The sequence below is a fragment of the Oculina patagonica genome, chromosome 6 (assembly GCF_052425735.1).
Source record: "Oculina patagonica isolate OP01 chromosome 6, crgOcupat, whole genome shotgun sequence".
NCBI classification, from domain to species: domain Eukaryota; kingdom Metazoa; phylum Cnidaria; class Anthozoa; order Scleractinia; family Oculinidae; genus Oculina; species Oculina patagonica.
In genome coordinates, this window is record NC_135763.1 from 30,069,527 (window position 1) to 30,097,050 (window position 27,524).

General features: G+C 37.9%; 4 protein-coding genes across 5 annotated transcripts in view; 3 read left to right on the forward strand and 1 right to left on the reverse strand.

The window, feature by feature from the left end:
* The window catches only part of LOC144658186 (uncharacterized), a 221,355-nt gene that overhangs the window by 176,350 nt on the left and 17,481 nt on the right, over positions 1 to 27,524 (forward strand). The window lies entirely within an intron of this gene.
* On the forward strand, positions 259 to 16,206 carry LOC144658191 (uncharacterized). 2 transcript variants are annotated; one of them, XM_078518557.1, is made up of 3 exons: positions 259 to 345; positions 2,291 to 3,087; positions 13,319 to 16,206. In XM_078518557.1, the coding sequence occupies exons 2-3, from the start codon at positions 2,336 to 2,338 to the stop codon at positions 14,613 to 14,615; spliced, it is 2,049 nt and encodes a 682-aa protein (XP_078374683.1). In that variant the 5' UTR covers positions 259 to 345; positions 2,291 to 2,335; the 3' UTR covers positions 14,616 to 16,206. The 2 variants fall into 2 exon arrangements, with proteins under 2 accessions (XP_078374683.1, XP_078374682.1); XM_078518556.1 differs by lacking the exons at positions 259 to 345; positions 2,291 to 3,087 and adding an exon at positions 6,184 to 6,308 and having other exon boundaries at positions 13,145 to 16,206.
* Positions 17,172 to 26,500, forward strand: LOC144658214 (uncharacterized). The gene is made up of 2 exons (XM_078518592.1): positions 17,172 to 17,237; positions 22,990 to 26,500. Exons 1-2 carry the CDS (start codon positions 17,190 to 17,192, stop codon positions 24,103 to 24,105), a joined length of 1,164 nt encoding a protein of 387 aa, XP_078374718.1. The 5' UTR covers positions 17,172 to 17,189; the 3' UTR covers positions 24,106 to 26,500.
* On the reverse strand, positions 17,550 to 18,448 carry LOC144658849 (uncharacterized). Its single transcript, XM_078519330.1, has 2 exons — positions 18,272 to 18,448; positions 17,550 to 17,809 (listed from the first exon to the last, which is right to left on the reverse strand). Exons 1-2 carry the CDS (start codon positions 18,419 to 18,421, stop codon positions 17,621 to 17,623), a joined length of 339 nt encoding a protein of 112 aa, XP_078375456.1. The 5' UTR covers positions 18,422 to 18,448; the 3' UTR covers positions 17,550 to 17,620.

Sequence of the window (27,524 nt, forward strand, 5' to 3'; positions counted from 1 at the left end):
GCGCAGTATGTTTTGTCGACATTTATCTACTGGATCGATAGCGATTTATTCGGTGGAAAGCGTTATCCACCCCTTGAACGACTGTGCTCTGCTTACGAAGTTTCTTTCGTGTAAATTTGTTTTCTATTGTTTCTCGTACTTTTTGATGAATGCAATTGTCGATCGATTCATTCCAATGTTCTGGTAGTCCTGTCCTCGTTCGTCCTCGTTCTGGTGTTCGTTTCCCTCTTGTTTGTAAGAGTAGACTGGGCTCTAGTACTTCAATGGCCGCTTTCTAAACTGGAATCGATCGCGTCGAAGTCTTTTGCAGTTTACTTATTGACTGTTTTGCTTCAGTAGATCGAGGTAAGAACAAGTGGAAATATTGTGTTTAGGGGACAGTAGAGTAATAATTACTTAATCTGCTATGATTCTTCTTTGTAACATGTTGAAACAGGGGGCAAAAAAACAAACTACCGAATGCTTTGAAACCGCTAGTGTTTGAAGTATCATCCTATTAGCAATAATATAAGCTAGCTTACCGTATTTTCTGGAATAAACGCCAGGTTTCCCAAGTGGAGTTCTAAATAATACCCCTTAAAGCGTTTCTTTGAGGTGTATAAAGCTGTAGTTTTAATGGAACCATGTCAGTCTACAGTCAAAAATATAAATGTTTGAAACCCGTTTGGCTGAGTTCGATTGTGTTTGATTTTCCGGAACGTTCGATTAAGCTAACTATATATGCCGGGATAACAAGTTTTCCTCCAGATAAATCGCTATCTACATTATCTAGCGGATACATGCTGACAAAAAATACTACGCTATCCACTGGATAGTGATTTATCCGGTGAAAAGCGTTATACATGCTTCGAACAACTGGGGCCAGGAGAGTCTAAAATTAATGTGTTATTCACTTATTGGTAAACAGACAAATTCCGGAGAAATGGCTTCAGATGTGCTGTGTACTGTAAGCTTTAAATGCATAGTAAAATACTACCAAGATTGCCACAAGGGCGGACAAATAGGTCATCTTCAATGTGAACTGGTTTCTTTCCCGTGGCCTGTGAATGCTTTGATAACTTGGCAGGGTTGGTCGGGGTTTTTAGGTATACGGTATGCAGGGGCATTTCAAACTGGGTATACAGTATTTTAACCTAAATTTGGGCCTTTTATGGGTATAAAGTGTACTGTGTTTTGTCAAATTGTGGTATTTTGCATAATTTTGAGGGGAAATTTTGGGTATACTGGGTACATGCTTTTCAAGTATACTGGTATACCCCTGGCCAACCCTGACTTGGTAAGGGAAGGTATGCTTTTTCTAAGGGGGGTGGAGGGCTGGGGCCTCAGAGGGGAGGGCCGTCAGTGAAAATGAGCACTAAAGGGGGAAGACAATACCTCTTTTTGCACAGTCTGTTTAAGGGGGGGGGGGGGAGACCCAGGTTTAAATTTTGGCCATGTTTGTTTGATTGGAGGTTGCCTTCTTTTTTGGTAGTCATGACCATATTTGGTAACTCACATTACCAGAACACAAAAACCGTAAAAACTCACAGTTTACATTTTCTCGACTTAAATCAACACCACGGGTAGAGAGCATTTAGAAGGCAAACAAAATCTTTAGCATGGAGTTGCCAAGATTTGCAATATTGAAATAGCTATGACATCAGAACGTTTTTGTGATGTCATAACTTGAAAAAAATAGGTGGTTTTCACTGTCATGCCACAAAAAAAAAATCTATAACTATCAAGTCAAAACAATCAAGAATTTTCTTGTTTCAGTGCACAAACGTTCAATATCAAGATATATATTTATATGCAAACATTTTGCCGTAGTTCAGAAGCGAAATGTTCTGAGGTTTCTGCGGCATGGAACATGTACACATGTACTGAATTTACTTACAGACTGTTGCCTACAATACTCCTCACAAAAACTCCAAAGCCCCAGTCAGTGTTTGGGGACTGGGGGTAACTGCAAATTTTAATGGGGTGAAGGTATCTAATAAAAGCCAAAATGGTTTTAATGAGATTAGATCACTCAACCAGAGGGAGAGACCTAAACCAATGGACCTGTATACAGTGGAACCCCGATATAACGATCTTTGATATAACGATATTCCCGATATAACGATGAATATGTTATGTCCCGGCAATAGTAAAATGTATCCATGGGACAGAACCCCGATATAACGATTCCTCGATATAACGATATAATTTTACTGCCCCCTTGGCATATCGTTATTTCGGGGCTCCACTGTATTAGGAATGGATATTTCATGGAACAATACACTGATATTATATTTTTTGTGTGTTTTAGGATCTGAGAATAATATATTACCAGCTAGTGGGTATAAAGAGCTTGATGGAGGAAGATTGCACAAAGAGCAGAGAGAGTTTAACACTCACAGGAGAGAAGCCTTTTCAATGCAGTCAGTGCAAAAAGAGTTTTAGTCAAAAGGCAAATTTAACACGGCATAAAAGAATACACACAGGAGAGAAGCCTTTTAAATGTAACCAGTGTGGCAAGTGTTTTAATGCAGCAGGAAATTTAAAGAAACATAAAACAACACACAACGGAGAGAAGCTTTTTAAATGTGACCAGTGTGGCAACTGTTTTACTCATGCAGGAAATTTAAAGCAGCATAAAATAATTCACACAGGAGAGAAGCCTTTTGAATGTAACCAGTGTGACAAGTGTTTTAATGGGGCAGGAGATTTAAAGCGGCATAAAAGAACACACACAGGAGAGAAGCCTTTTAAATGTAGCCAGTGTGACAAGTGTTTTACGTTTGTAGCAAGTTTAAAGCGGCATAAAAGAACACACACAGGAGAGAAGCCTTTTCAATGTAACCAATGTGGCAAGTGTTTTACATTTGCAGCAAGTTTAAAGCAGCATAAACGAACACACACAGGAGATAAGCCTTATGAATGTGAACAGTGTGGCAAGTATTTTAGCCTTGCAGGAAATTTAAAGCAACATCAAAAAACTCACACAGGAGATAAGCCATTTGAATGTAACCAGTGTGGCAAGTGTTTTAATACGGCAGGACATTTAAAGGAACATAAAAGAACTCACACAGGAGAGAAAACTTTTAAATGTAACCAGTGTGGCAAGTGTTTTAATCATGCAGGAAATTTAAAGAGGCATGGAAGTACACACACAAGAGAGAAGTTTTTGAATGTAACCAATGTGGCAAATCATGGAGGATCAGTAAAAGAGCATATTAAAAGAATACACAAATGTAACAAGGTTTTTCAAGTTAATCAGCGTGACCAGTTTAACGACCATAATGAGGTTTTAAAACAAGATAAAGCAACATGCAGCACAGAAGTGACTTGTAGGATTGAGAAGCATGAGAATGCCTTCAGCATCGCTGAACTTTTAAGTGACCTGAAAAAAATCAAACAGGAAAAACCATAATATTACTCTGTGTCATCTGGCCGGTATTTTCAATTGGTAGAACACATGTTTTCAGTTGCAACTTGATCCCATGACTGACAACATTAATTTTTTGCATGACTTATTTTTGGACTTGGTTCAGGGTAGTTTTCTGCTGGGTTTGATTTGACTATATAGCTTTTCATTAAAGTTGAAGATCAGTTGGTCTTCACCAGGTCTTAGGTCTAGATCATTTGCTGAGAGTATGGACAGAAGCCATGAAAAAATGTTTTTAGTAGATACGATACGTTGCCAGATTTATATTTGCTCTCAATATAATATGCTTGCTTAAGAAAAAACTATAATTTTTATACACATACAGTAAAAACCCGTGAGTAAGAACCAAGGTTTTCACAGGTTAGCCTAAACAGGTTCTATGTAGGCTATTTAGGTTCTTAACAGACCTGTTCTTATTTTCTGGAAATTTATTTTTTTTTTTTGCTACTAATAGGACTTTTATGGCATTTGAATGTATATCTGCAGGTACAAATATGTGAATTTCATATATTCATTTCATATCTTCTCCATCCATGGGTAAATTACGAACTCACAAATGACCAGCTCCCAGTGGACTTGATAGCTCAGTTGGTTAGAGCGCTGCACTGGTATCAAGCCTGAATTTTTTTCAGGCTTGCTTTTCTCAACTGCTTAATTTTTGTACTTTCATACCACAAAAATAAACTAATCATTTAGTACATGACATTGTATGTACAGTAAAGCCATGCCTAAACTTATTTTCCCAAAGAGGAAACATTTTTACCTGTTTTAAAATTTTATGTTAAATAGGTTCTTGTAAAAATGGGATCTAATTTGCAAATTTTAGCCTAAAAGGTTCTTAAATGTTGGGTTTTTACTCCCAGGTTTTTACTGTAGAAAATTCATTACGTAAAATAATACAGCAGTTTTGACAGAAACTCAGAAAGGGTAGCCCGTCGAGTATGGGGGACCTTGAACATCAACAACGTTACGTCACAATAAAGTAAACATGGTGGCGATCAGGAAAAACTTAAAATCGAATAACTAGGAGATTATTAAGTAAGTTTTATCACTTAAATTACCTGCATGTTGTTTAGCTTATTTCGGAAGCTAACCGTGAGAGAATAAAATCATGGCATTTGAGACATTTTTGCTTAAATTCTGTAATATTTTTGCTAAACAAAAGTTTCATGGGAGCCTGGGCCTTATGTTAAATAAAATGCTTGTTACTTATAAAATCAAATGATTGGGAATTTAATTATTTTTGAGCGAAAATGAATTAAAGCGTTCCGTAGTTTAAAAAGTAAGTTTTCGATTACCTGTCTGCAACATTTTTACAAATAAGAAAGAACTGCCACGGTTACAGAACAGGATAAAATCGAAATAATAATAAATGGGGTTTAATTTGCAAATTTTAGCCTAATAGGTTCTTAAATGTTGGGTTCTTACTCCCAGGGCTTTACTGTAGAAAATTCATTAAAATAAGAATTGAAATAAGAAATCAATATAAACATTTTTTTAATGTTTACAAGTTTACATTTTGAATGTAAATTTTCATTGTTAGGTAACCTCACATGCCACAATTTTGACGTACTTGTCTCTATGGCTAATTGGATAGAAAATGTGAAAATGTTTGTTATTTATTTGAATTATGATGATTTCTAATGGCCTCTTTTCGTTCTCACTAAGTACCTAAACAGCATCAGATCAGAGGTTCTCAAATGAAAATTTAAATTTACGTACCCAGGTATGGTATACTTAGACTGGTAGAACCAAGTCGTTCAGTTCAGTGTGTGCAAGTAAATACTGCAACTTTCTGAAAATAAGAACTCCCCCCCCCTCCCCCGCATCTCTTGATATTTGCTTTGAGCCATTCTCATCCCCAGAGCCGCTTGTCACTCTTAGCCGGTTGAGCCTGGGGCATGGCAACAAGTGGCTCATTGGCTAGATTTTAAGCAGAGAATTTAAATCTAGTCAATCTAGTCAACCATAGTAAAGTCCCTTTTAACAAACGTTGTTGTTAAAACGGCTGATTTGTTTTGCTAAATTTAAATTTCCTTTACTGAAGATCTAACCAATCAAATCATGGGTCTCCAGAGACGCCATGTTCCTTGGCTTAGAGGAAAAAACGGCTCGGATTTCTGGATTAAAAATTGCCGTTCAAACCTGTCTCGGATGTTTTTACTCCAATTATAGCTGAAACTAGATATATTTCTTTTGATTGCAAAGTAAATATGGAACAAATAAATATCTGCAGTGTCGAAACCATTTAATGAGATAAACCGAAGAGAATTTGATTTATGACTTAGAACTTGTCAGCTTGTTTTTGTTTTGTTCTATTTTCTTTTTGCAAGCACCTTAATTCGATGAGTTTGTATTGACTTTGTTAAATTTGTTTGAGCTATAAAAATAAAATATAACTCGTCGATGATCAATGCCCGATTTTCCGTTCTTGACACCAAGTCCAGTCCTGGATTATTATTGTCCTTGCAGGCTCTCTTCCCTCTCCACCCACCAACCCTCAGGGACAGCTTGCTCGCGGGCTAGTAGCTCGGTAAACACTCAAGTGATAGCTGAGAAATCGCCAAAGATCTATCAGTCTGATAAATGAGATTCAGTAGCCTACTCCTCTCTCGGCTTTGCCACTAACCGCAAGCCTGCTTCAGTGCAGGCAAACAGCACCCCGGAGAGTGAATCGGCATTGCGTGACGAACCAATCTCGTTCCCAGACCCTGCGTTCGCGGCTTCTGGGACGAGATTGGTGACGAACATAAACAATGGCTGCGAGGGCTGCGCAGTAGTTGAGATCAACGTGTTTTCAATGGCGGCTATGTAATCTTTAGCTATCCTTTACTGTTCGATTGTGTCTTGAAGTCTACAGCCCTCTGAAATTGTACTTCGTTGCTTTGCTTGAGCGGAGGTAAGAAAAACTAAAAATCATATTTAAAATTACAAGGTAAATGAACTACAATTTAACCAGTTCCTTCCCACCCATTTGTGGCGAAAAAACGACAATACCGGCCATGATGCCCCATGATGCATGCATAATAATGTATTAAGGCTGGTTTTCACTAGCGCATAAGCATAAAATAGCATCATGAAATAAGCATACCGGTACATGTATTTAGCTCTGCTGTGATAATTGAGGACCCTGTATAAAATAAATAAACAAATGTTATAAACCCGGCGTATCCAATCGAACGTTCGGTAATCGAACTCAATCGAACACCAATCGTTCGATTGGGTTCGGTAATCGAACATAATCGAACTCACAATAAAATTTGGTCAATCGAAAAAAATTGAACGTTCGATTATCGAACAGTCGACAATCGAACAGAACCGAACGTTCGATTACCAAACAGTAGACAATCGTACTCAATCAAACGTTCGATTACCGAACTCCTGTTTTTTAGTGCAGAATGCACTATTGTGATGGTTTGGTGGGTTGTCGTTTGCTAAACCCCTCAGGCGCTAAAGCACTATGGTGTAAACTTTTAATCACCAATTAATTAATTAATATCAATTAATTAATTATTCCTTGTGGAGGGGGTGGGGGTGGGGAGCACCTGACCGTACCCCTAGGTAAAACCTGGAGCACATCTACGTTACTTTCATATGAAGATCTCAAACGTATATATTTGTTTCAGAAAACCCTTTGCTCTCCTTGTGGTACTACTCAACGTAATTTACACCAAACGCATGCGCAGATTAGTCTACGTTGTTTTCTGGAACTATCATGAACATCGCTTGTATTGCGTGTTTGCGGTAGGCTTCCTGCAGACTTCTTGGCGCCAAGTAAAAACCGCAAATTAATTAAATTAGATTTTGAGACTTTCACGGCGCTTTCGTAATTAGGTATGCAAAAACTTGCACCGGGATTTTCGGCGTGAACACCTGATAACCAGGAAACAAATATCCTAGCTGTACTGCGTTTTAAAAAACCTGTCGAAAAATATGTTTTTTGATTAGATTTGTTTCTTTAGTTTTTGAGAATCGTCTTTCGTGCAGTCTAAACCGTAACTTAATTAAATTAAACAAATGTCATCGATGCCGCCGTAAAACAAACAAAAAACAAAAGTTTCATGTTATCGCATTTTCAAGGAAGACAAAAGTATTTTGTTACAAACGAACAAAAGTGTCGTGTTACGTTTGCAAAGATTAGCGTAAGGAACACCTGGGAAAGAATACAAGTAGCCTGTGAACAGTTTTTCCGAAAGTAAAATAAAGCAAATAAACACGAACATATATAAAACAACATACTTTCAATTGTTCCATATTGCATTCTGCACTTACCAAATCATCGAGATTTTTTTATATTGCAGACATTTTGTCTGGTGCACCGTCCCCCTGATTAGTTCTGCGTGATTTACTTATAAAAAGACGGATTCTGAACAAAATCGAATCGGATTGAGTTTGATTGTGTTCGATTAGTTCGATTGGTTCGAAAATCGAACTCACAACAAAATAGATACATTTTGTTCGATTACCAAACCTAATCGAACGATTGGTGTTCGATTGGGTTCAATTGATGTTTGGTTCGATTTTGTTCGATTGGATACGCCAGGTATAAATCGAACAGAAACTTGTTAAAACCCCAACTGACAGGAGGCTGCCCAGTTGGCTTCTATTTATTTTTAAAACGTGGAGGAGTTGACCCAGCGAGTAGAGCTCTTTCTTTTCCACTGATATACTTACAAGAAAGGCCTCTGTATGAATCACGTCAATTTTTTGTTGAGAGGAGTTGAATTAGGGGTGTAGAATGGTCCCTGAAATATAAGGGAATAACATGACTTTTTGAGGGTATGTTGTGTACTGCGCCCGCGTAGTGTCATTTGTGGCCCAAACGCAAAGCGCAACACAAGCGGCCCAGATATTGTATTCGATCAACATGATGTATTGATGTTGGGGATTGTGTTACATTTTCAGCGTAAGACAATGTATGAGCTTCGAAAATTTCTCTAAATTCTACTTGTGGAAAATAATTGGAATAAAATTGGCTTACATTTCATTTTCTTGCATTTTTTTGACTGCTATGTGTTCCTAGAGTGGGTTTTAAGCCGTTTTAGTGAGTTATGCTTTCGATGGTTCAACTTCCCTAGTTTTTCTTAGGGGAAGCTAAACCGTTGAAACTGAAAACCCACCCTAGGAACACAGATAAGTCAAAATAATGCAAGGAATACAAGAGGTAAGCCTTTTTTATTTCAGTTCCTTTCCTTTGTTATTGTATGCATATGCGCTAGAGGTAAAATAACGGTAAAACTGTTAGTAAACAAACCTTCCATGTTTCGGATCCCCAGTTTGTTCTCAAATTTACGTGGTACTATATGTTAGGACGGCAGTATCAAAAGCATCTATGAACTACTTTATACGCTGAATGTTTTTTTGAAACTGCAGAGTGACTGTTTGCTACACAGGTCCTCTTGCTAGATTCAGGGTGTTCATTAGGCATCGGAGATTGGAGAATTCTCCTTTTGCTTCCTAGAATTCTCTGGCTAAATTTCAAAGGACTGTAACTATTGTTTTATAAAGATGCGGAACCTTTAAAAATCATTCTCCGGTTACTTTACGCTATTCTCCTGCTAAATGAAAACCCTTTAGATTGAATGAGCTGAAATATTAGATAAAATAAAGTGTACTACACTACTAGTTGTACCTATCGGTAAGTGTCAACGAGCGAAATACTCGTGTTTGTTCATAAGAACAGATATTGAATGGTTTTGATAGAACTATATTTGAAATGACCAAAATATGGTAAATTGTATTTTAGGTAATATGCGAAAAAAATGCTTTTTCTCTGGTGTTCATAAATGACACAGGCTTGATAGCCTGCGTAGCAGGCGCCGTAGTTTCCAGCGTGCGTTTTCTCGCGATCGCGCACTCTTTTAAACACACTAAAAAACGTACACAGATGTCTGCTACGCAGGCTACGGGTTTGACAGATTGCTAACTTTTGACAAATCTTTAAATTCTTTTCAACGTTAAAATGTCACAAAATGTAGGCAATAATTAATTAATAAATGAGGTTTAATCACTGTTTTTTAAATACAACACGCGATGGTTAAAATGTTTCCGTCCACAAAAGGGATAGTTGCATTTCAAGAACTTCTTATAAATCAAATCCCAAAATCAAAACTGCTAAGATGCTTTTTTAAAAATAATTTTCAGTAATCAGAGACAGTAATGCACGGGTCAGATTTCAGTCTCGCATGCGAAGTGTCATGTTCAGTTACGCAAAACTTGAAAAATTTGAACAGAAAACAAAACTTGAACGGTCAAGGATTATTTGGAGACAAAATTTTTGTTCAAGTTAGTCATGGAAACTGACGAACCGCCACTGGAACCAGGGAACAGAAAGGGGTCCAGAGAGGAGGGACGCAATCAATCTCTGCGAGACGGCGACACAGCGATCAAACACATGATGAGACAGAGAGACGACCCAAGAGAAATGAAGGTCACCGCCGAGGAGAGTGACCCCGGACAGCCGAGAAAAAGCGCATGTGAGGCGCGCGCGCGCGCGAACTGCGCAGAAGGATGCGCATGAAAACAGGGCAATGACCTTAACATTACATTTGCCGTTAGAAGCAAAAAACTTTTGACTTTCTTGTGTGTATGACATGCAGTAATTTTAGTGAGCGTCGCTTTGTATTGATGTTATTCCTACGCGGAGCGAAAAATATGCGTTCCAAATAAAATATAAACGGTATTTGATTTGGAATAAATCATCGGTCAAACAATTACTATAAACACAATCAACACTAAAAGGAAGCATTTACCCAACTTCAGCATTCTCATAAGTCAAGAAAACTCTATTTGAAGTCAACAGTCCGCTTTTGATTTTCATGTCTCTCTTCTGCCTATACACTCGAAAGATTATTTCATCGCTTTGAAGACCTTGATGTTCATTTTTTCAGCGGTCGAATATTCTGTAGGGTATTCTCTTTCGATTTATAATTCCCTAAAGGTGTATTTATCGGTAAAGGGATGAATGACCACATTGAAAATTTTAACAGCGAGCCGCGTGGACGCCATTTTGGTCATTTGCTCTCTAGCAAGGAGTGAGAGACTGGGAACCAGTTGGGAAGAACAATACAACCCAAATATGGTAAAAAAAAAGTCCCTTACGCAGAACTTAAGATTTTCTCTGCCTATACACTCACACGCACACGGCTCTATGATTCTGCCGCCTCGACAGCCTCGCCTCTTGACTCGGCTGTCTCGTTGGCAATTAATCTTAGGCGTTGAAAAGGGTAAACAAAATCTGCAAACTCAGTCAAATTAGTCCAACCACTTGTGCAACTTTGGGTCTCTAATTGGGGGAGGGGAAATGGGGCACTCCCTAAAGTGGACCATACAGACCCCCAATACTGGATTGGCCTGCCCAAAAGGATGTCCTTTCTAATGAAATAGATAGGGCTTTATTGATAGGGATATTAAACAAGTGGAAGTTTGAAAAGTGTAAGGGAAATGTCATTTAGCTATTTCCAAGTGATCTTCCACAGGGACCGCAGAAGGGGAGGGGCTGGGAGGACTCTATGACTTTAGGACTATACACTTTGTTTCTGGATGCAGAATTATTGATTTAGTTTGTAAAGGACCAAAGTAGTAGCAGCAGTTACTATTACCAAAACAGTCACACCTTCAACAAACAAGTAAATGCAGACAGTTGTCTTAAACCTTTACATGATTTTATATTCAATAATTTTGGGCTACTACACAACCTACTAAAAAAGGCTTTTTAAGGGTGAGCGAAGTTCTTATGAAATACGCTTGTTTCATTATTGGTTAGTTTCAATCCAAAAAATAGGTTTTACTGTATTTATGATTATAAAGTTTATTTTCTAGTTTTTAATGTTACCTTATTATAGGAAATTAACGCGAATTTTAAACATTCGCGTTAATTTAAGTCGCGTTAATTTTAGTTAACGTTAATTTCCGCACCGTTAATTAAGTGGAGCGTTAATTTCCATGACGTTAATTTCCATTATTTTGGCCCCAATTTCTCGTTGCAGTCCAGAAGTTCTTGACTCCAAGGAAAAAGCATTGTTTTATCTGCCACTATCATTGATACTGCGAAGAACGCTCAAAGTGGGAAAAGTACCACGAACAATGTTTGCGTTTAAGATTATACGCCTGCAAGTGTTGAAATAAACTTGTTCCAGTTGTGTACGTCGCATTAATTTCCTTCATTTTGAAATTTTACCCCCTCTTTCGCGTTAATTTCCTTTATTGGGAAGTAATTTTTCCTTCAATTCGCGTTAATTTAAGTCGCGTTAATTTCAAATACCATAATTAACACAAGCGTTAATTTCCTATAATAAGAAAAGGGAAAGGGACACTTTATTTCAGAGCAACTGCGGAATATATACCCCTCAAATGAGATTCACTGAGTGTGAAATCTTTGAACATCTGAATTTCAACACACCAGTCATTTTACCGTCGCTTGCATCTAAGCATGAACATGTGCAGCTGAAACCTGATCTAATTGGGTATTAAATGTGGCATGATTGGTCGTCAAACATTTGATGTTTGGCAGACTGTAACAGCAACTTTTGCACCGAATGTTAAACACATTCCGGTAAGATTGGATTAAGGGACTTCTTCCAAAAAATTGATCCTGATCTGTGTTGATATGCATTTGCAAGTTTACTTGCATCATTTCTAGTGTAAAGTTTTGCCCGTACTCAGTGTTTATTTTTAGCATTTTGAGTGTGAAAGTTTGGTGTATATGGTGTAGTTTCATAAATTATCCATACCTCCCTTACAGAATGGATGTTTCCTAAGACCCTCCCAACAGAGATATTTTCATATACTGTAAGCCAATTATACACTTTCTTAAAGTTTTTTGGCCTTTGAGTCCCCTCCCATGCCCAGGGGTAGGGATATGAACATTTTCTGGAACCACACAGTTTTAGCACCCAGAGATCATATATTTTGTCTGGAACAATCATGGCTACCTGCCACCTATGTTTTTCGTAAGTTTCCCATATTACTATTACTGCTGTTATTAACACATCCAAATACCTGGCTAGCTGGTTACCAGATGACATGGGGGAAGCCTATCTTCCAGGAAATAAATAAATAATTGACCACTCCCCGAATGGGGTGTTTCTGGGCCAATGTTATCAAACTCTCAAATATTCTAAATGAACATAATATGATTAAAAATCCCAACTGGCAGGAAGCAGACCAGTTCGCCATTTACAAGTGTAGCCGAGGAGTTGAATTTCGGGACTTCTGAAAACAACACCAGCTAGTGGACAGAACAGGACTTGAACCCGTGACCTTCGGATTTCAAGTCCGGCACTCTAACCACTTGGCCATACTGCCTACCCACCCCATGTAAAGAGTAACTGCAAAATTCTTCTGAGGGTGTGGGAGGGGGTCTAAATAGCCAAAATTATGACACTCATGGGAATGTCCAGAGGGGTGGGGACTTTTCCATATATGGGTGGAGAGAGAGGGACGCTGAGAGTTAAGTGTCTTGCTCAAGAGCACAATGCAATTCCCTGTCCAGGGCTCAAACCATTCAATCCGGAGTTGAGTACACTAACCTTTAGGCCTCCGCAACTTTTATCCCACAGAGGGTAACTGGGAAATTATTCTAAGGGGGTGGGATTTTGTCACAATTGCCAAAATGTTATATGACCTTATATCAAAAGTAGGAAGCTCAACTGAAAACACCTTGTGTTGAGGTGGACGAAGTATGGATATTTTCTGGAACAACACACTGATATTACCTTTCTGTTGCGCTTTTAGGTCTGAGAATGGCACATTACTGGCTAGTGGGTAAAGAACATATCCTTTGATGGCTAACGATTGCACAAAGTGCAGCGAGCTTTTAACTAAAACAGGCAATCAGAGGGAACATGCATCAAGCAAAAGAATTCACACAGGAGAGAAGCCTTTTGAATGTAACCAGTGTGGTAAGAGTTTTAATTATGCAAGGAATCTAAAGCAACATGAAAGAACTCACACAGGAGAGAAGCCTTTTGAATGTAACCATTGTGGCAAGCGTTTTAATCATGCAGGACATTTAAAGCAACATAAAAGAATTCACACAGGAGAGAGGCCTTTTGAATGTAACCAGTGTGGCAAGTGTTTTAATCAGGCAGGAGATTTAAAGCGGCATAAAAGAACACACACAGGAGAGAAGCCTTTTCAATGTAACAAGTGTGGCAAGTGTTTTAATTATGCAGGGAATTTAAAGCAACATGAAAGAACACACACAGGAGAGAAGCCTTTTGAATGTAACCAGTGTGGCAAGTGCTTTAATGGATCAGGAGATTTAAAGAGGCATGGAAGAACACACACAGGAGAGAAGCCTTTTCAATGTAACGAGTGTGGCAATTGTTTTAATTATGCAGGGAATTTAAAGCAACATGAAAGAACACACACAGGAGAGAAGCCTTTTGAATGTAACCAGTGTGCCAAGTGTTTTAATAGGGCAGGAGATTTAAAGCGGCATAAAAGAACTCATAGTGGAGAGAATCCTTTTACTTTAGCAGAAGACCTAATACAGAAAGGTGAGAGTTCAACTGAAACAGGCAATCAGAAAGAACATGCACCAAGCAAAAGAGCTCACACAGTAGAAAAGCCTCTTGAATGTAACCAGTGTGGCAAGTGTTTTAATCATGCAGCAAATTTAAAGCGTCATAGAAGAACACACACAGGAGAGAAGCCTTTTAAATGTAACCAGTGTGGCAAGTGTTTTAATAATGCAGCAAATCTAAAGCAACATGAAAGAACTCACACAGGAGAGAAGCCTTTTGAATGTAACCATTGCGGCAAGTGTTTTAATCATGCAGGACATTTAAAGCAACATAAGAGAACTCACACAGGAGAGAAGCCTTATGAATGTAACCAGTGTGGCAAGTGTTTTAATCAGGCAGGAGATTTAAAGCGGCATAAAAGAACACACACAGGAGAGAAGCCTTTTGAATGTAACCAGTGTAGCAAGTGTTTTAATCAGGCAGGAAATTTAAAGCAACATAAAAGAACTCACAATGGAGAGAATCCTTTTAATTTAGCAGAAGACCTAATACAAAAAGGTGACAAGTCGCTTGAACTTAATCAGCATGGCCAGTTTTACAATGGAAAAGAAGTCCTAAAGCAAGATAAAGCAACATGCAGCACAGGAGCGACTTGTAGGATTGAGCAGCATGACAATGCCTTTTGTATCGCTGAACTGTTAAGTGACCTGAAAGATATCAAACAGGAAAAAGCGTAATAATTCTGTGTGTCATCTGACAAGTATTTTTACATAATGACCCACCGTTAATTTTGTTAAAAAAATAAAATAAACACTTAGCAAGGGAAAGGTCAAAACATTTATTTTGCAGAAAAAAGTTTTGACAGGTTTTTAACCTATGTAGCTCTGAGTTCATTCCAAAAAAGAAACAGACCCCTTTATCCTGACTGAATGGTGACAAGATTTTCCTTGTTCATTCTCAGTTCCTGCTTTGATATCCTTATGCCTAGATTTTCATATTTTTTGAGCCTGGAAATTAGTATTGCCTTATTATTTTGGCTAATTGTTCAAGAAATTTACAGAACCTGTGATAAGAATGAGATAAGAGTGATGTACATGGTGTTAAATCTATTTTCTTTTGAAAGGAAAGGATTTAAGACATACATCTAAACCATTCAAAGGAAAACAACACCGAAAGATGTACACCCTGTATCCCAGTTTCCCAGACTCTACTTCCTTAATAGTCTTACAAATGCGTGAGGCAAGGCAGCGAGGCATGTGAGGCAGAAATCCCTACTCCAAATAAAAAGGCTGGTTGCAAGTGACCTATGCTAACTGTAGGCTAACCAGAGTTCTATTAAGGCTAACCAGAGTGCCATTTAGGCTAACAGAACTGCTATTTAGACTACCCGGAATAAAATGTATGCTTCGCTGCTTCATACTTTGTGACAACCCCTTCGTCAATACATACACAAAAAATCCCCAAACATACAGTGTACTCTTTCTGTTTATGAAAAAAAATATGGTTGCTGAATATTACTGTTGCTTTAACAGTGACTTTCCTTGTAAATGTGCAGTTCCAGAAAATATCAATGCCCACCCCATGGAGGGTCATTAGAAATTCTTAAGGGGTGAGGAGTATGGGGCTTAACTGGAATTTCCAGAGGGGAGGGGGGATTCAGATCAAAAGGCCTTCTGTCATGGAGGGGTATGGATATTTTCTGGAACAACACAATCTGTAATGACAACCATCATTAGGATAAATTCAAGACAGGAACGCCTTGTGTTTTATTTTGCAATGTATGGCTCTTGAGGGAAAAACTAGTTCTAGAGAGGGCTGCTTAAGACAAGTCACTGGTAGCTTAAAATTTCCACTCTTCCAAATTAAATTTTGCTGTTTGTCAACCGAACAAACGCCTTGACGCAGCGACTTGTTTTGAAGAAGTACACACAGAGCTACCTGTCAGTGCGACTTGACGCCTAGTGTGTCCCGACCTTAAAATTTCTAGTTACCTAAACCATCATTGAAGCATAGTTACAATATTCATCTCAATACACAAGGAATTGTCAGATATACAATCACCAAAATGATTTTTTTCTTCACATTACTGTTGTGTTAGTGAGAATAATATATCTTCATTGTTGAGAATAATATGCGGATTGCTAAATAGGAATGCTAGGAGAAACAAGCGGTTACTGAAACAGCACAGTACACCGTTTTTACAGACAATGATACAAATATTGTTGCATTTTTTGTTTTGCAATTGATAATGACACCTTTGTTGTGAGTAGTAGCATGTGGTTATTATTTAAGACCAAAGGATTTCCATGGATATTTAGGCTGTTTGAATCAAAATTAATCTGGAAAATTGTGTGTAGTTTCTTTTTTGGTTTCCTGGTTTTTCTAATGTTTGTTTTGTTTTTCATTTTATGATAAGAGGTTATCGTTTGATCAAAAGGCCATATTGACAACTACCCCCATTGTACATGTCTAGGTTCTTGTAAAAAAAAAAAATAGAATGAAACCTCTTACACAACATGGAATAATAACTGTAGAGAACCTAAACTCCTGCTAGCTCTTTGCATGAGGAAGTTAAGTCAATAAAAAAATTCCTGCCCTTTCATATACCGTATTAATTCAATTAGGCACCCTGGGCGCTCATTAATAAATTTTTGGACCTTAAGAGTGGGCGGCACTTATTCAAGGCTGAGCGCATATTAAAATTTTCACCATTTCAGCAAGTAGTAAGTTTATTTTGCAACAGGGTGTCTTGCAACAAAACATTAAAAATATCAAAACGTGAAGATGTACTAAAGCAGAATTTTAACTGTTCATAGAAAGTTTCTGTAAAATACTAAGAAAACTTGAAAAGCCTTTTTGTAGTACTTGTAATTAAGTCAACAACATTCAACCCAATTGTCACTAAGGCCAATACTCTTCTTGTACACTCCATATATATTTTTTGAAGTGCTTATTCGAGGTTGTGTGTTTAATTTTAATCGAATAAATACGGTACCTAAACTTTTATATACCTGAAGCCTGAAAAAGGTACCCATTTCGGGGCGTGCCTCCCCATATAGACCACCATAGGGATTAATCCCCAGGGTCTGTTAATAGGTATTCTGCTATATTTAAACTTTTTTTTTTTTGTTTTTGTTTATTTTTTTGTTGCCTGTCTTTGTTTCTCGTGGGTTTTGAAGAGTTCATCTTTGGATCGTCTCATTCCAATGTTCCATTAGTCCTGTCCTTGGTTTGGTGTTATTGTTTCCGTAAATTGTAGCGAGTAGACTGGGCTCTAGTCCTTCAATGGCCGCTTCCATGATACGGATCGCATGGAAGCCTCTCGGAATTTACTTATTGACTGTTTTGCTTCAGTAGAGGTAAGAAAAAGTGGAAATATCGTGTTTAAGGGACAGTAGAGTAATAAGTAATCAGTTGAGTTCGCAAGGAATGCTCTCAATGTCTTGCTAAAATAAGGAGTAGAAATCTGCGAGCTTCACTATAAAGCTTGAGCCTCTCTATGGGTACCCACGGTCTTCGTTTTCTTCGCAATTTTTTTGCAAATCTTCGTTTTTTTCAGGAAGATCTTCGTTTTTCGGATTAAAGTGCTTTAAACGTCTATTCAGTGTAATTCACAGTTGATAAATATTTCACTTCAATAGCAATTTAATTATTGCATTACTCACGGTTTAAATTCACGAAAAAGCAATGTAAACAGTTATTAAAACAATAAAGGATGACATGTAAAAGGGATGTTCTACCCTCACACCTTTTTAGCGATGTCAGTAGTAGACCATGTCCTCATTTCTCCTTTTCCTAACGCCTCTTTCTCTGCGGCTTCGAATTTCTGTTGCCTCAATGTCAAGGTATTCGACATGCTCGCCTTCAACAGTTTGCAGTTCGTCATTCTGGTCTTGATTTTCTGATTCCACAAACTCTGCCACTGCACAAGCTGTCGGGGTTTGGGAGTTTAAAGAGTTCAATATTTGCGATAAGCAGGTGTCTGTTAAGTGAATAATGTCATTATTGTCTCGCGTGGTCATGTCGGTGTCACTCAAAGGAAACAGGATTCCTTTCTTTAGAACTTTTCCGGATCCTACGGCCACAAAGCAGCCAAATTGTTCATCTGTCGTCTCAGTAAAGGAGTACCACAGAACATGTCACATTTGTGGACGGTCAAGACGGCGAGTTACAGACATGACAGACCTGGTCACTGTGTTGACAACCCTTTTAGACCAAATTTGACCCAAACTTATCACTACAACTAATATTAGCATTTGTTATCGTTTCTGCATTTTGTGATTAGGTCTTGACTGGAATTAAAAAATCTTAAGTTGATGATTTCTCCCTATAAAAACAATAAAAACAACAAAGTTGACCAGGAGTGAGTGTTGGTCAATGTTATCATGCTTACCTTAGCTTTTAGGCGTTTTTCAAGAGCTTGTAAGCTCCCCTGCTCGCACAAGGTCGTCCTACACCACCACGGCTTAACAGATGGCGTTTCCGTATCTTTTGAGTTGATCGTGTAAAGCGAATACTTGACTTCTAAGTCGAAATCTGCCATGAATAAGATGTATTCTGCAGACCGCGAGCCGGCGCGAGGTTAAAGATCAGCGACACGACCCACATGGTACGAATGAAATCGAATACATTGGTTAGTGGGTTCTGATTGACGTCATTAATGTCATTAATGATTACATTTTCAGTGCAATATTTTTGTCATTTTCAGCCTTGTAATGGCATCATGTGGTTTCGCGGCAGTGACCGTAAGCATTGTTGACACTGTTGTCAAAATCACAGTGAAAAGTGGTCAAATGCCAAAATACGGAAAATAAAAATATTTTCTGTAGTGTTTACGAGTTTTTACAGTTTTATGTCTGACTGTATAATTTGGTCACGCGAATTTAGGTCAATTTTCAGATCTTCGCTTCAATCTTGAGATCTTCGTTTTTTCTGCGGCGATCTTCGCGTCTTCGATTTCTTCGGAAATACCCATAGAGAGGCTCAAGCTTATACCCGCTTTCAGTGTTACGTGCATAGCTATCTTTCTACATCCATCTTTCGACATCATCTTTCGACATGCTGTTTGAAATGAGCCAATCAAAACCTATACATACCGTTGTTGGTTTCATGCAAATGTGCGAAAAGGTCAGAAGGTCATGCTAGTGGGCTGTGATTGGCGGATTTTGATCCGTGTTGTTTGTTTAGCACGTCGAAAGATGGATGTCGACAGAAAGCCGCTATGCACGTAACACTGAAAGCGGGTGTAATGTTTTTTCTAGCCACTGCTGTGGACATGAACATGTTCAAGTTCATTGAAGGATTCTGTGCAAGTGTTAAGTTGTTAAACGACCATTTATGTGCCGAAATCGCCAAGTTCTTTTTAGTAATTTTTGTTAATTATTTATTCGTAGCTATTGCTAAAACAGATTGGTGGTATTCGGGGTAAAAATTAGATTTTCCATTGTGTTCGATTAGGTTCGATTGGGTTCAATAAATTCGGAAATCACACGCAGTCGAACTCTATCACACATTAATCGAACCCAATTGTTCGATTAGGTTCCATTACGTTCGATTGAGTTCGATTACCAAATAGTTTGAGTGGTTACTTCGGGTTTGAAACCGCTAGTGTTTGAAGTATTATCTTATTAGTTTACTGTATTTTCTGGAATAGACGCCAGGTTTTTTAAGTGGAGTTCTAAAAAGCGTTTCTTTGAGGTATATAAAGCTGTAGTTTTAATGAAACCATGTCAGTATGTCAAAAATAATGTATGAAACTTGTTCTTCACCCGGCAGAGCTGAATTTCAATCGAACTTTATCAAGCTCAATTTATCGATTGAGTTCGGCAGTGGAATGAAATCGAAAAATTATCGCCGAAAAAAATATTCAATCGAACTCTATAGAATGTTCAATTTTCGAATTCGGTTTTTTTGTAAAACTGATCTATAACCAGTTCTAGAAGCCTTGAGTTACTTCAGCCAGGAGTCTAGCATGTGTTATTGGTAACTTTTATTGTAACTTTTCTGGGCACAAATGAAGATTGTTGTTGTTGTTGTTGTTGTTGTTGTTGTAACCAGACAAATTCCGGAGAAATGGCTTCAGATGTGCTGTGTATTGTAAGCTTTAAATGTACAGTAAAATACTACCAAGATTGCCGCAAGCTCAGACAATTAGGTCATCTTCAACGTGAATTGGTTTCTTCCCTGTGGCCTGTTAATGCTTTGATAACTTGGTAAGGGAAGGTATGCTTTTTCTTAGGGGGGTGGAGGGCTGGGGCCTCAGAGGGGAGGGCCATCAGTGAAAATGAGCACCAAAAGGGGAGGGCGATACCTCTTTTTGAGCTGTTTAAGGGGGGAGACCCAGGTTTAAATTTTGACCATGTTTGTTTAATTGGAGGTTGCCTCCATTTTTGGTAGTCATGACCATATTTGGTAAGTCACATAAACAGAACACAAAAACCCTAAAAACTCACACAGTTTATATTTTCTCCACTTAAATCAACATCACGGGTAGAGAGCATTTAGAAGGCAATATGTGCAATATTGAAATAGCTATGACATCAAAACGTTTTTATTATGTCATAACTTTGAAAATAGGTGGTTTTCACTGTCATGCCACAAAAAATAAATCCAAAACTATCAAGTCAAAACAATCAAGAATTTTCTTGCACAAACATTCAATATCATGATATATTTAAATATGCAAACATATTTCCGTAGTTCACAAGCGACATGTTCTGAGGTTTCTGCGGCATGGAACTTTCATGTACTAGTGAGGGGAGGGTTGCACTTTTGTCAGTCACCTATAGTTGAAGGTGGAGGTTGGGTGGGGGGGAAGGTGCAGGTTGGGTGGGGGGGGGGAAATCAGGAGTTTTTTTTAAATTAAAATGCAGGGAGGGTCAACCCTTAAAAAAAAAACAAAATTCCCCAGCCCTCCCCAGCCAGTGAAGATGTTTGTGTGGGATTCAAGAGATTTGGGAATAGAATTATACCTCGGAATATACTTAACAATATAATTGTTTTATTAAAAACACCCAAAGAATTGCAATATTTTAGCTCCCCAGCTGTTTTTGTTAACACGTTTTGACTAATTTTTGTGTGCAATGGTATATGAGCTCATATACCATTGCCTGTTAACCAATCAAAAGTCAGGAATATCGCAATTTAACATTGCTAGTTTTTAATCAAAGCAAATATACCAAGCCCCAGTTGTTCAAAGGGTGGATAACACTATCCACTGGATAAATTGGTATCCAGCGGATAAGTTCTGACAAAACATACTATGCTTTCCACTGTATAGTGATTTATCCGGTGGATAGCGTTACCCATGCTTTGAACAACTGGGGCAAGGAATATATCAATTTGCTTCAAGTAATTATTGTGAAACCCTTATCAAAAACAGGGTCGCTGTTATTATCAAAATGTGTTTTAATTTTCATGAAAGTAACACTTCAATTTGTCATTTTGCAATTGTAAGTTAGCTTACAACAAAAAGGGTAATCAAGTATACCCCCACAGGAATAATAAAAGCTTTGTTCTTTTCTTTTCTGTTCTGTAAACTGCCATGGACAGTTTATTTCTGAGGTTTCTGTTATTGAATCAATCCATTTAATGTGTTGGAATGAGTTCCATTGCCCGGCCTACCTCAATCAAACACAATCTGATGGATTGTGTTCGATTGAGTTTGATTAGTTTGTAAACGTTTGATTAACCATGCCAGGAGTCAAATAAATGCTTAGGGCGTTTCATTAAGAAAATACAATAAATTCCTTAATACTGCATGTAGAGTCCTACTCTGCTTGGGGAAGTGTGACGGGGTGGGGGGAGGGGGAAGAGGGGGGTGGACTCTATATAGTGGACCATACGGGATGCATCTGCCGAAAGGTTGTCCTTTCTAAAGCTGGATAGGGATATTTTACAAGGTTGAAATATGGAAGAAGTGCAAGGGAAATATCATTCAGGTATTTCTGGGGCTGAGGAAGGGTGGGACTATAACAATAATAATGAATTAACAAAGAAACCAAAACAATTACTGAAACATGCCTTACAGTTACTGGTTATGTAATATAGTTTTTAAAATGATATTCAATAAGTCTTGACTATCTGAACATTTAATTTCAACACACCAGTCATTTTATTTACACAGCAACATCTTGAAAGGATTTTAATGATAACCTGTTATTAATATGCATTGTTTTAGAATATACCGTATTTATTCGATTAAGTGCCCTGGGCGCTTATTAAATTTTTGGACCTTGAGGGTGGGCGCTTATTCGAGGTGGGCGCTTATTCGAGCAAAAAGTACGTTTATTTTGCAAGCAAACAATGTATAATAACTAAACGTGAAGGTGTACAAAAGCAGAATTTTAAATGTTCATTGAAAGTTTCCGTAGAAAAACTAAAAAAATCGGTCTTCAGGATAGTCTCTCAGTAGTACTTAGTGAATGTTAATTTCAACTTCAATAATAATCAAAATTCCTTCTATGCCCTCATTTTTGGGGGTGGGGGTGGGCGCTTATTCAAGGCTGGGCACTTATTAACTTTTCCTACCTACAGGGTGGGCGCTCATTCGAGGTGGGCGCTTATTCGAGGTTGGGCGCTTAATTGAATAAATACGGTATCCATACCCCACTAGGGAATTAAATCACACATTCCTGTCAAGTCCCACAATTTTGTTTAAAAGTTTTGGGTTTTTCATGCCTGCACGCGCCCTCAGTTTCCATGGTCTCCTGCAAATCTAAAGAGCGACTGGGTGAAGGTTTCCTCAGTGCCTGAATTTACTAACAGAGTGTTGCCTATAATATTTCTCTCAAGAACTGCAAAGCCCCAGTCAGTGTTGAGGGATGGGGGTAACTTTCACTTTGTCTTATGCATCGCATTATAGTCGACTTGCAAATAATATCACAGTAGAGTGTGTGTTTCAAGAAAATAATTTCATCTCTACCCATTCCACTGGGGGTAACTGGAAATTCTAATGGGATGAAGGTATCTTAAAAGCCAAAATGGTTTTAATGAAAGTAGATCACTCAGCTGGAAAATCCAGAGGTGAAGACCTAAACCAATAGACCTGTGTATGAGGAATGGATATGTTCTGGAACAATACACTGATATTGCATTTCTTTTGTGTTTTAGGATCTGAGATTATATTACCAGCTAGTGGGTAAGAAGACCTTGTCTGCCTTGATGGAGGAAGATTACACAAAGTGCAGAGAGAGATTAACACTCACAGGAGAGAAGTCTTTTAAATGTCACCAGTGTGGCAAGTGTTTTAATCAGTCAGGAAATTTAAAGCAACATGAAAGAACACACACCGGAGAGAAGCCTTTTAAATGTCACCAGTGTGGCAAGTGTTTTAATCAGTCAGGAAATTTAAAACAACATAAAAGAACTCACACAGGAGAGAAGCCTTTTGAATGTAACCAGTGTGGCAAGTGTTTTAATCGTGCGGGACATTTAAAGCAGCATATAAGAACACACACAGAAGAGAAGCCTTTTCAATGTACCCAGTGTGGCAAGTGTTTTAATCAGGCAGGAAACTTAAAGCAGCATGAAATAATACACACAGGAGAGAAGCCTTTTGAATGTAACCATTGTGGCAAGTGTTTTAAGTTTGCACAAGGTTTAAAGCAGCATAAAAGAACGCACACAGAAGAGAAGCCTTTTGAATGTAACCAGTGTGGCAAGTGTTTTAATTATGCAAGGAATCTAAAGCAACATGAAAGAACTCACACAGAAGAGAAGCCTTTTGAATGTAACCATTGTGGCAAGTGTTTTTATTATTCAAGGAAACTAAAGGAACATGAAATAACTCACACAGAAGAAAAGCCTTTTAAATGTAACCAGTGTGGCAAGTGTTTTACTCGTGCAGGAAATTTAAAGGAGCATAAAAGAACACACACAGGAGAGAAGCCTTTTCGATGTTGCCAGTGTGGCAAGTGTTTTAATCGAGCAGGAGATTTAAAGCGACATGAAAGAACACACACAGGAGAGAAGCCTTTTGAATGTAGCCAGTGTGGTAAGTGTTTTAATGAAGCTGGAAATTTGAAGCGGCATAAAAAAACACACACAGGAGAGAAGCTTTTTGAATGTAGCCAGTGTGGAAAGTGTTTCAATGACACAGGAAGTCTAAGAGAACATAAAGTAACATGCAGCACAGGAGCGACTTGTAGGATTGAGAAGCATGACAATGCCTTCAGCATCGCTGAACTTTTAAGTGACCTGAAAGAAATCAAACAGGAAAAATTATAATATTGCTGTGTGGCATCTGTCCAGTATTTTCAATTGGTGGACCACATTCTTGTCTGTCGACATGGTGACCCACTGTTGATTATAAATTTTACTAAGAAATAATGAATATACGGGGAAATGTGATAGCATCAGTATACATCAAAACTAGCGGGCTTTTAAGATGAAAATGTGCTTGATTTTGCATAAAGTAGTGACTACTGTTTATAAAAACATTTATTAAAAATAATGCATATATGACCAAGGTTTTTTCAGGTTAGCCTAAACAGGTTCTATAGGTTCTTGACAGACCTGTTCTTATTTTCTGGGAATAAAGTTACATTGTTGCTAATAGAACTTTTAGTGTTATTCGGCCTATTATTTGAATAAAATTTTCATACCACACAAGTGTCAATATAAAAATGAAGCCCTAATCACTTAGAACATGACATTGCATACATGTACAGCAAAGCCTCGCCTAAACTTATTTTCCCAAAGAAAAAACATTTTTACCTGTTTTTAAATTTTACGCTAAATAGGTTCTTTAAAAATGATCTAATTTGCAAATTTTAGCCTAATAGCTTCTTAAATGTTGGGTTCTTACTCGTGGGTTTTTACTGTAGAAAATTCATTACGTATAATAAATAAACAGCTAAATATGCAACTCATAATACATCAGTTTTGACAGAAACTCGTGGGAGGCACGGTGGCCTAATGGTTAGCGCGCTCGGCTCCGAGTCAAATGGCCCAGGTTCGAGACCTGGCCGGGGCGCTGTGTTGTGTTCTTGGGCAAGTCTTTCACAGTGTCTCTCTCCTTCGAGCCATTCTCATCCCCAGAGCCACTTGTCACTCTTAGCTGGTTGAGCCTGGGGCATGGAAACAAGTGGCTCATTGGCTAGATTTTAAACAGAGAATTTAAATCCGGCCAATCAAAAGTCCCTTTCAACAAAGGGTGTTGTTAAAGCAGCTGATTTGTTTTGCTAAATTTAAATTTCCTTTACTGAAGATCTAACCGATCAAATCATGTGTCTCCAGAGACTCCATGTTCCTTGGCTTAAGGTGGCCCGCGGGTATTTATGAGGCTGACAGTTCCCTTTTTTAAGCGCGTTTTAAAACGGGAAAACGTGAAGCGATTGCTTAGATTTTTGAGAATCTGAAAGAAAAATCCTCAAATTATATAAAATGATAAATTTTATGGCGATCAAACGCGATTTGTTTAAGTTGTGAGCGATTTTCGAAAGCCTTCGTTTTTAATAAAATGCGATTATTTCTAAAATGCCACGGTGAATTTTTCTGTAATAACCCCAAAATTGCTGCCAAACAGTTGGAGTTTACTCACAACAACTTACAGGAAAATCCGCTCCGTAGATTTCCTGAACGAGCGACATCTTTATTTGCCTTTGAAAACTTTGTGTTATGCGTCTGACTTGACCGTCGCATAAATATGATGGTTATAATAACCCAGTACCAGCCAAATTTTAGGCTGATGTCACCTTAATATTGTGTGTAAAAGTTAGAAAGATCGTGTGTATACATCACATGTTAGCAGTCAATAAAGATGGATGGTTTTCAGCCGAATTTTTGAAATTATCAAACAAATGACGTTATTTCAAATTGCGAAAAATTTGTCGATTTGTTCTGCATTTTTTTAAAGCTGCAGCTAGAACAGGATATTGCAAACGTTTGTGCCAAGTTTCAGCGTATTTCGTTCATACGGTTTGAAGAATTTTGGTCGCAAAGTCAGATACATTTGCTTTCCAAGTTCTAATCGCTTTGTAAACCTCGCATTTCGAATGAAATTATTCTGTTGTTGTTCGAAGAGAGATGTTACTTCCAAATTCCGCACGATCTTCTGCCGTCAGGGAATACATGTGCAGAAACGGTAATTGTCATTTTAGTAGTAAATATTTCAGGCTGTGTTATTTCCAAGTAGCAGAAGATCGTGCGGAATTTGAAAGTAACACCTCTCTTCGAAAACAACAGTGTAATTTCATTCGAAATGCGGGGTTTACAAAGCGACCAGAACTTGGAAAGCAAATGTACCTGACTTTGCGACCGAAATTCTTCAAACCGTATGAAAGGAACACGCTGAAACTTGGCACAAACCTTTGCAATATCCTGTTCCTACTGCAACTTTAAAAAAATGCAGAACAAATCGACAAATTTTTCGCAATTTGAAATGACGTCATTTGTTTGATATTTTTAAACATTCAGCTGAAAACCATCCATCTTTATTGACTGCTAACATTTGATTATAGAAATATAATTGATTTAAAATAATTATAGCCATGTAAAGATATATGAGATTATCAACAAATTTGTAACAGGGGTTCTCCTTGTAAGCCCAAAAGGGTTTGTTGAGAACTCCTGCTCCTTATTATATATTAGATATTAATTTACACTGTTGTAAAAATACTGAATGGGGCAAATAAACATTGATTGATTGATTGTTTGATTGATTGATGTATATACACGATCTTTTAAACTTTAACACACAAAAATTAAGGAGCATCAGCCTCAAAACTGGCTGGTACTGGGTTATTATAAGTATCACATTTATGCGACGGTCAAGTCAAACGCATAACACAACAATTTTCAAAGGCAAAATAAAGATGTCGCTCGTTCAGGAAATCTACTGTTGTGAGTAAACTTCAACTGTTTGGCAGCGTTTTGGGGTAATTGCAAAAACATTCACCGTGGCATTTTAAAAATAATCGCATTTTATTAAAAACGAAGGCTTCCGAAAATCACTCATCACTTAAACAAATCGCGTTTGATCGCTATAAAACTTATCATTTAATATAAATTAAGGATTTTTCTTTCAGATTCTCAAAAATCTAAGCAATCGCTTAACGTTTTCCCGTCTTAAAACGCGCTTAAAAAAGGGAACTGTCAGCCTCATAAATACCCGCGGGCCACCTTAAAGGAAAAACAGCTCTGATTTCTGGATTAAAAATTGCCGTTCAAACCTGTCTCGGGTGTTTTTACTCCAATTATAGCTAAAACTAGATATATTTCTTTTGATTGCAAAGTAAATTTGGAAAAAAATAAATATCTGCAGTGCCGAAATAATAACGAGATAAACCAAAGAGAATTTGATTTATGACTTTGAACTTGTCAGCTTGTTTTTGTTTTGTTCTATTTTCTTTTTGCAAGCTACTTAATGAGTTTGTATTGATGTTGTAAAATTTGTTTGGGCTATAAAATAATATAGACCTCGTTGATGACCAATGCCCGATCTTCCGTTCTTGACACCAAGTCCAGTCCTGGATTATTGTTGTCCTTGCAGGCTCTCTTCCCTCTCCACCCACCACCCCACGGTGAAAGCTTTTGCGGGCTAGTACCTCGATAAACACTCAAGTGATAGCTGAGAAATCGCCAAAGATCTATCGGTCTGATAACTGAGATTCAGTAGCTTACTCCTCTCTCGGCTTTGCCACTAA

Coding starts and splice junctions, on each gene's coding strand:
- LOC144658191 (XM_078518557.1), top strand. CDS start 2,336: ATGGAGGAAGATTGCACAAAGAGCAGAGAGAGTTTAACACTCACAGGA. Junction 3,088..13,318: donor AAATGTAACCAGTGTGGCAA/GTGTTTTAATCA, acceptor GTGTGGTAAGAG/TTTTAATTATGCAAGGAATC.
- LOC144658214 (XM_078518592.1), top strand. CDS start 17,190: ATGGAAGCCTCTCGGAATTTACTTATTGACTGTTTTGCTTCAGTAGAG. Junction 17,238..22,989: donor ACTGTTTTGCTTCAGTAGAG/GTAAGAAAAAGT, acceptor TTTGTGTTTTAG/GATCTGAGATTATATTACCA.
- LOC144658849 (XM_078519330.1), bottom strand. CDS start 18,421: ATGGCAGATTTCGACTTAGAAGTCAAGTATTCGCTTTACACGATCAAC. Junction 17,810..18,271: donor AAAAACGCCTAAAAGCTAAG/GTAAGCATGATA, acceptor AAACCCCGACAG/CTTGTGCAGTGGCAGAGTTT.